Genomic DNA, 10883 nt, shown 5'->3' on the forward strand with positions numbered 1-10883 from the left:
CCAGAACTTTTCCTGACGACGGCAGCAGCCCGGGATGCCACCTGTGGACATCACCCACTGCTTCCAGCCACCCCGGAGAGTCGCCCTGGAGGAAGGACACCGGGGCAGAGCAGACGGCCGGCCCCCCCGCTCCGCAGCACGCCGGGTGCGGGCCGAGGCTCGCCGGGGCGGACACGGCACAACCCCGGCCCGCGGCTCCCGCTCGGGAGAAGCGGCTCCCGCGGAGGGCAGCGCCGGGAGCTCCTCCTCCGCCATCCCCGCAGCAGGTCAGCACGGGCCCGCGGGGACTCCGCGCCACCAGCCGCTGCCTGCCCCCGCCGCCGGGCGGACCATGCGGAGGGTCGGGCTCCCCCCGCCCCATCCCCCGGGGCCGCCCCCGCCGCCGCACGGCGCAGCGGCAGCGCAGCGCGGAACGCACGGACCGGCACCGACCCCCCCGCCGCGGGGCTCCCGCCGGCAGCGCCCGCTGCCCGGCGCCGCGGGCAACTCGCAGGCAAGTTTCCAGGGAACTTTCCTTTCCTTCCAGGAGCGCCTCGGGGCCGGTGCGGGGGGCAGCGGCAGGCGCGGGGCTGCGGCGGGAGGCAGAGCCCGCCCGGGGCGGGGAGAGGAACGGGGGAGGGGGTCCCCGGGATCCCGCCCTACCCGCCTGGAGGGGTGTGCGGGGCGGGGAGGAGGCGGGGGGGGGTCGTGCGAGTCCGGGCACGGGTGGTAGCAACAGGTTTTCTTCCGCAGCAGGGATGGACGAGAGGGACTGTCCCCCCGCGCCGCCATCCCCTCCCCAGCCCCGGCTGCCCGTGCTGCCGGCAGCGGGAGGCGCTCGGCCGGTGGCGGGACCGCTCGGCTGATTCCCGGCGTTCTGCTGTCCTGTCGCGGAGGAGGCTGACGGCGGTCAAGGCTGCTCCATCGGGCTCGGTTTGTGATGCTCGGTCTTCCCCTTCCCGGCTCTCCCTCTGCCCGAGTCCTGGGTCTGCACAGTGCAGCGTGGAGGCTTGTGTTTCTGATTTCTTCTCTGCCTGATCTGAAGGTCCTTTATAGCTTTAATTTTAAAATGATTGGGATGTCTTTTACATTGATCTAATTACTGACTTCTGTTCGTTGGCCACTGGCACATCAAGTTAACTGTTCTTGGTAGGCAGTGTATTTTTGGTGGATTTTTTTTCATGGGAAAAGACTTGGGGGGGGGGGGGGGGGGGGGAAGGACCGACACGCATACAATAACTCTCCCATGACTACGTATCTTCATTTCAGTGGCAAAATATGTATCTATATAAATCAATGACAAATCCTTTACTGTTTTTCAAAAGATGTTTAAGAGATTGTTTTGAATATGACTTATTAAAATCTGTTGACATCAGTATACTTCACAGCAGGATAATAACTACAGTTGTTAGTTCTGATGCATTTCAGAACATCTTCCTGGGGATGTAAGTTATCTGCAAAGTTCTATCACTTCTGATTGTTATCGGTAGAATTAGGCTTAGCTTTATAAGACCAAACATTGAGTAATGTTTGTCATAATTTAGTTTGTAGGTTGTCGTAAGATGCCAAAAAGCAGAACACTGTCCAGCTCAGGGAGAGCAATGTATAGATATGAGCATCTCTTTTCAGATGATCTGTTTTCAGGATGATTTTGTTTGATATTATATATTAACCTTTACAAGTTTTACTTTGATTTGTCTGGAAGCTTACTTTGCAAGCAGAGCTGAAGTTTGAGATCTGTTCTTACTACGTGAAGAGCTGCATGACTGTAGCTTCAAGTATTTCAGGAGGGTATCCTGACAGTGTTGATACTGTATGGAAATAATCTGTCAGAAGATAGCTGAATTTAACACTGCTTGAGAAAACTGCTTATTTTATCTAAGGGAAGAATAGGGGAAGGATCATTAAACTGTAGAGCAGTCTCTGACAGAATTCTTTCCCAAAAATCACTGTTTTCATAGTCAGCCTGCACTGAAATCTGAAAGTTGTTTGGGTTTTTTTAAACTTAATTTACAAATGGTAAAAAGCCTCAGAGACAAGTCCCAGGCACTGGGATTGATAGAAGCATCTAGGGGGGAGTTCTGCATCTTCCTTGCATGCTTGTTATCATCCAGGCGCAACTTTGTCTTGTCTGCATCACAGAGCAGTATCAGGACTCTTTGCAGGAGCTCTGATTACATCAGAGATGCACTGCAGAATTCAAAATACTGCAGAGGACACTGGGAGGGGAAATGATTCTTGCAGTGGAATTTTAATCTTACTCATGATTTCTGTCTCTTTCCTGCAGAAGGGCGTCTTTAATAATTCTTTCCCCATTGTCTGGCACCCTCCCTACATTTCGGCCGAGAGTAAGGGCAGTAGAGATTCAAAGACGTTGTATCTCGCTTCACATGCACACCACACCACTTAACGTCACCAAGAGCCTGTGCTATGGGCCAGTTATTCTGTATTACTGTAGTTTCTAGAAGCCAGAACAACGATCAGGATTGTATACTGTAGTAAGAGACAGTTCTTGCCCCAGTAAGCTTACAAACAAAAATAGGAAATGATGCTCAGAGAGAAGCAATTCGCCCAAGATGAAAACACATTATCAATAGGGTAGTTGGAATGATGAACTGGGCTTCTCTAACTCCCAGGCATCCAAAGGGCAGAAGGCTATCTCAGCCAAGGAGGGATTTTACCATTGGGCCTTACTGAAGCAGAGCAGTTTTATCTGATGATTTTACTGCTACAGCGTATCCTTAGAGTTCATCTTGTTTAATATTGAGGAAAATTGCTGCTATACAATAATGTGTTTTTCTGACCTTATATGCTGTATGTTGTGTTTAATTCTTAATGCATTTCTTACAGCCATCTCCAATGCCATCAGTCTGCCATGTATGACTAAAACAGTTTGCTCGGTTTTTAAGCTCAATAGCAAGAAAGACCCTTCCATTAATTAGATCTCTCCCATCTTAAAGCAGTGTTGTAGAAGCTCCTTCCAGAGGAAAACAAGAAACATACAGAGAAGTGTATGGCTTTGTTTTCCTCATTCTTCCATTCCTTTGAGTCAGGCCATCTTTTCTGTTGTCCTTTATTGCCTCCTATTCTTCCCCCTTAGATGTGATGCTATGTGTATCTGAGGAAAGAACACGTAAATAACACATGTATGGCATCAAATACTATAGCTGCCTACGTGGGATGTGTGGGCTTGCCAGTTCTCATTATGGAGAAAGAAGGAGCCACCTTTTATAACTGCAGTCATTCAGTGTGTTACGTAGGGGATTCATTTGTCCAATTTATTGTCTTGCACAGGTTGAAAAGCTGGAAATGAAGAGAGAAATTCTTGTTGCTTTGCTCTTATTTCACAGGTGATGCCTCAGGGTTACAGCGTGTGTCTGACACACGCCGAACATTTACATTCCCCTCTCCCCATTTCTTCCCATTGTGTCAACAATGGATGCGGTGGGAGATCAGACCAGTGACAGAGATGAACTGCCTCCTCATTTTTCCTGGCTGAGTTTCAGAAGATTAGTTGTTGCTAACCAACATCATCTGGTATTTCAGAAGGGAAAACAGTTAACAGCTCCCATTTATCCATAGTCTTACATCAGTCATAATCTTTATTCTCTTTGGGCCAGCCCTGCATTAAGCATAGGTTAGGCAGAGGGGAAACCACAGCAGTTGCTCTGAGAAAAGGAGCCCTACACAAATATATATCAGGTAGTCCTGTTTACCCATATCAAAACTATAGCTTGAACTCCCAGTGGCATTACTTCTACTTGGGAATGCTTTAACAGAAGATCAGCTCTGAGGTCATTAGGAGTGCTTCATGTGACAGGACTGTATGTCAGTGTAATTTCAATTTCAACTGTTCCGAATTTCCTCTGCTCTAGCTAGCACTATCTGCGCCAGTTATCACTCTCCTCAGATCCCTTCATTCCTCTGAGTCCTGCAGCTTTTCCAGTGGGCAATGGCAGAGTGCCATCGTCTGTCATGAAGCTCTGCTGATAATCCCAGCACTGGCTAGAATTTCCTAAAGTGTGACTTTAAAATACAATTATGTTATGTGTTAATGTGCCTTCCAAAAAAAAAAAAAGGAAGGACTTTCCGGTGAGCAGGCCTTCGCTCAGGCTCTCTCAGGGCAAGAGACAAACCAGAATTGATTGGAAGTGTATTTAGGTGCAGGCTGGTGGGATTTTGTCATTGTTTGCATTCACCATTACTTCCAGAGGAGCTTCAGAACTGCCCCTCCCCTGCCGCAGGGATTTCCAGAATCATAATTCTGGAGCAAAGACAGAGCAACTCACCAATACAAGCAAGTAGACAATGACAAGGCACTGAAAGGTGAACACAGTTAAGATTTTGGCATGGAGAACAGGTTCCTTGCTAACTAGCTGTCCTCAAGTCACTAGTGATAGTAATGAAGAGATCCCACTTTGTGACAGAAGCAAGATGACAAAGGTTACCTCTTTGCTTACCTCAGGCCAGAAAATAGTACCACAGCTCTTGGAAGATCTGAATCATGCCTTGTCCATTCTTGCATATTGTTGTAGGTTTTCTTTATCCACATGCCCTAAAGGTAAGTAAATTAACAATTTCTTTTTGTACTAAAGAGGATTACAGGTGAGGAATCAGGAAATACCACTCCATCCAAAGCTCACCCAGGGCCACATATTTGTAGCAGTACGTAAGGACCTGCTTTTTTCAGTGTATTCCATCTGGGAAGTTCAGGAGCAGAACTGAGATTGTACTTTATTGAAAGCAGACTTGTAAGTCCCATTGCATCAAGGAAAGCCTGTTGCTATTAAACTGAAGTGAAGCTATCTTTTGAATACTTTGCTGTTGTGTATTCATGGTTTTTTTTCTATAATAGGTATGTAAGACTATTGATGTCGTTTATAAACCCCAGCTTCTGCAAACGACAGTTCTGTGTGTAAGGAGGTCACCCTAGCAGGGGCACATATCCCCAGGGTGCGTATCAAAGGGGAGGTAAGTACAGCCAGGAAAAGGACAAAACTATGTATTGCTACTGAAGCCAGGCGAGTGTAATATTTATTACTGGTCTGTGAACTCAAGGCTAGACAGTCAGAATACTTGTGCATAATTAATGTATATTTAATGTACAGTCTACTTAAAGAAATATTCTTACCAAATGAAAGTCAGCAGCTCCACGTATTAAGCTGGAGATGACTGTACAGGTGGAAGAGCGAGCAGCAGCACTGCGTGTGAGCAGACTTTCTGTCTGACTTTTAAAACACAGTGAGCTAGGCAGGCAAAAAGTTTAACATTTCCAGGACCTGCTTTTTATACCCATTTGAACCCTGTGGTCACTTCTGAGTGGTTACACTTAGTGTTGTGTGAGCAGAATTTGAATGTGATTTTCAAATTCATGGTGAGAATTTTCTGGTTCCCTATAATCCGAGGTGAAGGCACTCACCCTGGCTCTCAGCCACAGTTTAATCCATTGTAAGGATTATTATATATATGCCCTGCATCAGTTACAACCGAAACAATATTCCAATGGCTATGTAGAAATCATGTATTCCTTTGCAATCTTTTGTAAATGAGGCCATAAAAAAGGAGTTGCCATGTCATTAAAAGTGTATAAACTCTACACACACATTTTATGTGATTATCAATGTAAGGGGGGTCTTTTTCCAAAAATTGTTTCCATATGGCCTTTTAGAAGTAAATCTTATACTAACTGTTTTTTTGAAGTGTGTATTTACTGAATTACAATATAATTGACTTCTACTTGTTTCTATATACTTTATGGTATTAAAATACTTAAGATTTTATGTGTAATACTTAAATAAAAAGATACAATTTCCTTTTCTACAAAACAAAATTGAATCTTATGTTCTTATGTGATATTGTCATAATTTTTATACTTCCATTCTGAACCAGGAATATCCTGCCACATGCTGAGATTATTCCTGGTTTCCTTCTATATCCACTGGGAACTTAGACCTCTGTATCTGAGACAGGAGAAGCCACCCAGTGTGACACATATGCTGAGCAGAGCTCCTGAACGAGTCAACAGCCCTTGACAGAGTCAGTTCTACCCAGCTGGACAAATCCAGCCTCACCACAAAGGTCTTCTAACCATACTCAGCCACTGCTATTTTGTTTCCAATTGTTTTTATCAACTATCAATGTTTTTGAGCTCTAATCACTGCATTTGTTTCAAACTTGAAATCAACCTTTTATTCACTTACCCCATATATCTGGTCTTTTTTGTTCCAGAAGACACTTGCAGAAGTAGCCAAGTGATGTGAAGTTATCTTCCAAGATGACTGTTCTACCTGGAGAAAATTCCGACTATGACTATAGTGCCCTGAGCTGCACCTCAGATACTTCCTTCCACCACACATTCTTTCCAGAAACAGAAACACTTAAGGGAGTCTTTTACCAAAGAGCCAAGCTAATTCACCCTCAAGAGGATCTCCTGAAAGGCTTTCACCCTGATGATCGGAAGCATCATATTATTATAAACGTAGGGGGCATTAAGTATTTGCTCCCTTGGACCACGCTTGATGAATTCCCATTGACACGTCTGGGACAACTGAAGTTCTGTACTAATTTTGATGACATTCTAAACATCTGTGATGATTACGATGTGACATGTAATGAATTCTTTTTCGACCGCAACCCAGGGGCATTCAGGACAATCCTGACCTTTTTGCGGGTCGGAAAACTTCGTCTCTTGCGTGAGATGTGTGCACTGTCTTTCCAAGAGGAGCTGCTCTACTGGGGAATTGAGGAAGACAACTTGGACTGGTGTTGTAAGAGGAGATACCTGCAAAAAATGGAGGAGCTTACAGAAATAAATGAACGGGAGGATGACCTCATAGAAAATGAAACAGGTGAAACAGTAGAGGAGACAAGAATTGGCTTGTGCATGAAGAAGCTGCAAGACATGGTGGAAAGACCCCAGTCTGGCCTCCCTGGAAAGGTGTTTGCTTGTTTGTCTGTTTTATTTGTAACTATCACAGCAGTGAACTTATCCATCAGCACCATGCCTGACCTGAGGGAGGAGGAGGAAAAGGTAAGTTAGCTTTTCAGGATGGAAAATGGTATGTGCTGGAAAGAGCAGAACAAGTACAAGGTCTGATGGTTCTGACTTCCATGCGGATTTTGCAGCTGTCTTTTGGGGGGGGGGGGGGGAATAACACAAAGAATATTTGAAATCTGACGTGACTCTTTTCAATTCAATTACTCGTAAGAGAATTAATCGTACCAAGTTTTATGTCCAAAGAACATTTTGTTAGTGTGCACTCTTCTGTACAACTGCATTATTACCTTGTTTAGCTTTGTGTTTGCTATTTAGAAAGCCTGAAGTTACTGAGCAATATCGTCTGTGGAATATATAGTTCCTTTCTAAGGTTTGCATTTAACTTGTTCTATTTTGTTAGTGTGTTTCCCCATAGCAACAGCTTCAATTATTTTAATATTTTGGGTTTAAAAAAAAAACCAACACAGAAACCTCTCTTCCTGTCACTGCACCAAGTAAAATAGTTATTATCCAGTGCCGATTACAAACTGCTCCTCTTTCCTGCAGGGTGAGTGTTCCCAGATGTGCTACAATATTTTCATTGTGGAGTCTGTGTGTGTGGCATGGTTTTCCCTGGAGTTCCTGCTAAGATTCATCCAGGCAAAGAGCAAGTTTGCATTTCTGCGGAGACCATTAACCCTGATCGACATAATAGCCATTCTGCCATACTACATCACTTTGCTAGTAGACACCACGTCAGTGGGCTATAAAAAGCCCAGCTCTGGGAGCATCTACCTGGACAAAGTAGGTCTGGTCCTCCGTATTCTCCGTGCCTTGAGGATTCTGTACGTCATGCGGCTGGCCAGGCACTCCCTGGGGCTGCAGACACTGGGGCTGACAGCTCGCAGGTGCACCCGTGAATTCGGGCTCTTGCTGCTCTTTCTCTGTGTGGCCATTGCACTGTTTGCACCACTCCTCTATGTCATTGAGAATGAGATGGCGAACTCGCAGGAGTTTACCAGCATCCCCGCGTGCTACTGGTGGGCTGTCATCACCATGACCACGGTAGGCTATGGAGATATGGTTCCCAGAAGCATTCCTGGCCAAGTGGTGGCCCTCAGCAGCATACTGAGTGGCATCCTCCTCATGGCATTTCCAGTCACCTCCATCTTCCACACGTTTTCACGCTCCTACATTGAGCTAAAGCAAGAACAGGAAAGAATAATGTACAGGAGAGCACAGTTCTTATTAAAAACAAAGTCTCAGATAAGTAATGCATCACAAGGGAGTGATATTTTATTCCCCAGTGTCTCTTCTGAGACTAGGGACAATGAATGAAATTTAGGTTACTGTTTCTCCTGACGTCAAGTGATGTTTTGTTGTATCAGATTCCATCTTTTAATTTGCTTCGGAAGCATTTTACAAAGGTAACCCTCATATTAAAATAAGAAAAAGAGTTATTAATCAGGAACTGAGAAGTCTATTATTATGCTGTTTCTAGTCCCCCCTCCAGTATAATATATAGGATCTTTCACTGAGATCATACAGTGGGATTTTAGGAATTAAAAGTCTCTGACAAAAATAGAACACCATATAATAATGTATTTGTCAGGCTGTTTTCCCATTTGTAATACATATTTTTCCAACCGAATCACGATGTATATAATCATGAAACAGGCTGCCATTTCTCTTGTTCTTCTTGTATATAAATAATGTAAATACAACAAAATTGATGGTGAAAAATCTCTCCCAGTAAAACGCCTTAGAGCATAATGGAAATATCCATAGATGTTTAATCCCATTGTGCTCTTAAAAAAAACATCAAGTGAGATTTGTAATTCACAACAGCAACTGTGTGTTTCTCTGCAAGTCAGCCCTAAACATACCAGAAGAATCGAGCTGTTTGTGTCATAATCTTGCTCAAGATGTAAATACTTATAGCTCACCAGCGACAAAGTTTAACTGAAGCTACAGTGCTGACCTATGTCATTGAATGCAGTAATCCCAGGAACAAAGTCTTTGAGTTTTATAGCATTTAATATTATTACTAAGAGGTGACTAGCTGCAGATCAAATGAAATATGCATGATGAGATGCCAGTCATTCCCTACCATCTGTTTCCATGTTTTTACTTTACCTCAGATATGAAACAGAATTAAAAGAGGCCTGTTTCCAGGGGACACCCTACCATTACTTGGCAAATCGAAGCTTCGGCTACCCATTCACATTCAGCATTTGGTTCTTTAGAAGGAGCAGAAAATATATGGTCGTGGGAAGTTGCCAATGGTGAAGAAAAGAAAATATCATTTGAGTCATGGAGTGGGGGGTACTGACAGCTTTATACTTTACTGTCCTCAATCAGGAGGGACTTAAGACTTACTTAATCATACCTTTGCCATCATGACACACATCATAGGATTGGAGAAAATTTTAAATAGGATATGAAATAGCAGTTAAGGTCCCAAAACACACCCATGTATATTCTTCATCCTTGTGTGTGTCTTGGTCTAGGTCCTGCTGAAGTCAGTGGGAGCACAATGGGTCAGTGAAACACTGAGGTTTGGCACAGGTTTCTGTGGAGATTAATGACAGAACTCCCATTTATTTTAGAGGGAATGAGACCAGTTTGCACAACAGTTCAGGAGGAAAACTCCAGAGATTAAAAAAACCCCAACAACCTATTTGTTTGATTTCATGTGTGCTTAGAGGTAAAGAAAAGCTAATCTCAAGGGTTTCACCTTCCCTCCTCCCCTCCTTTTTAGTACTTATTAACAGTTATGAGCCAAGGAAATTCAGAAGTTTCCATCACATTCACCAATGCTTCTCTAGATTCATTTCCAGAAATACTATTACTTGTTGGCATTTCTGGAGCAGGTTGCTCGAAATGCCAGAATACACAATGGGTTTGTGATTTGAATGAAGGCCAAGGACACAAACATTGTCCTTTCAATAAGGTAGAGTTAATTCCTCAACCGTTGCTGTTTGGCCAAGCCCATGCTACATTGGTTTTCTTTTCAACTGTCTTTAAAATACCATTTGAAGGTCTTCTGATATATGTGCTCTTGAAGAATAATTCCAGAACATTAAAAAAGGCACTTTACAAGTAATGAGGGCTCTAGCATTCTTCAGCCTGCAGTAGGTAAATATGCACATGGAGCATTTCTGCAGAAGTCTAAACTCTTGGCAGTTAATTATGTGGCAGAACTACAAATGTAACCAGCTTTTCACTCTTGTTCTTCTAATTAGAGTTGGACAAAAAACAGAGACATCGTGACAAAAAAGGGACACATTTTCCATCCAAAATGCACTTAATTTCAAAACTTCGATCATCTGTAGCATTGGCTTCAACACAAGTGCTATACATCCTTCTACCTTTGTGTCAGCAGTCGTTATAAAAAGAACTGGTAATTAGATTAGTCCTGTGAGCAACAGTTGCTTATCTAAGAATGTGTTTGACAGGCTGAGCCATAAATAAGAAGCTGTAAATGAATACAAGGAGAAATCAAGAATTACCAAATAAAACCTAAGCTTATTTCCATGTTATGCTAGCTAATAAATCCAGAAGGTCCATCCATTCTGTCAGTGTCTTTCCATTAAGTTAATGCTCATTTATTTCATGTATGACTTTATTTTTTTATCCCAAATTATCGCTTGATTCTAAAGTCCTTGTCTGGCAACAAAAAAATACCACCCTGAAGTTGGGTTGAAGTTGGTTGAGCAAACCTGTGAAAGCATCTTGCCTGTTCTGCCTAAGCCAGGAACAAGTTAACTGCCCAGGAGGCACCCCTATGTGATTTTGTACTTGGCAGCACACTGACTGTAAGCATATCAACATGTTTTACTGTGAATCACTGTAACAAAGTTGCTTGTGTTTTACAGGAGGCAATACATACTGTAGTCCTTATGCTAAATAAACCCAGCTACAAGTC

At 43.6% G+C, this 10883-nt stretch overlaps 1 protein-coding gene across 6 annotated transcripts; it reads left to right on the top strand.

Moving 5' to 3' along the window:
* The first annotated feature begins 247 nt into the window (after window positions 1-247).
* Window positions 248-10883, top strand: KCNG1 (potassium voltage-gated channel modifier subfamily G member 1). Of its 6 annotated transcripts, none has more exons than XM_057401723.1 (5): window positions 248-266; window positions 736-1024; window positions 4835-4950; window positions 6208-7009; window positions 7523-10883. In XM_057401723.1, the coding sequence occupies exons 4-5, from the start codon at window positions 6254-6256 to the stop codon at window positions 8291-8293; spliced, it is 1527 nt and encodes a 508-aa protein (XP_057257706.1). In that variant the 5' UTR covers window positions 248-266; window positions 736-1024; window positions 4835-4950; window positions 6208-6253; the 3' UTR covers window positions 8294-10883. The 6 variants fall into 6 exon arrangements, with proteins under 6 accessions (XP_057257706.1, XP_057257707.1, XP_057257705.1 ...); XM_057401724.1 differs by lacking the exon at window positions 248-266 and adding an exon at window positions 4445-4540 and having other exon boundaries at window positions 644-1024; XM_057401722.1 differs by lacking the exon at window positions 248-266 and having other exon boundaries at window positions 644-1024.

The sequence above is a fragment of the Pezoporus wallicus genome, unplaced genomic scaffold (genome assembly GCF_028554395.1).
Source record: "Pezoporus wallicus isolate ANWC-B61680 ecotype Strahan unplaced genomic scaffold, APGP_CSIRO_Pwel_v1 contig_9238, whole genome shotgun sequence".
Taxonomy (NCBI): domain Eukaryota; kingdom Metazoa; phylum Chordata; class Aves; order Psittaciformes; family Psittacidae; genus Pezoporus; species Pezoporus wallicus.

Excerpts from the sequence above, each read along its gene's own strand:
- KCNG1 (XM_057401723.1), top strand. The coding sequence starts at position 6,254 with ATGACTGTTCTACCTGGAGAAAATTCCGACTATGACTATAGTGCCCTG. Across the intron at positions 7,010-7,522 it reads TGAGGGAGGAGGAGGAAAAG|GGTGAGTGTTCCCAGATGTG; the intron begins GTAAGTTAGCTT and ends TCTTTCCTGCAG.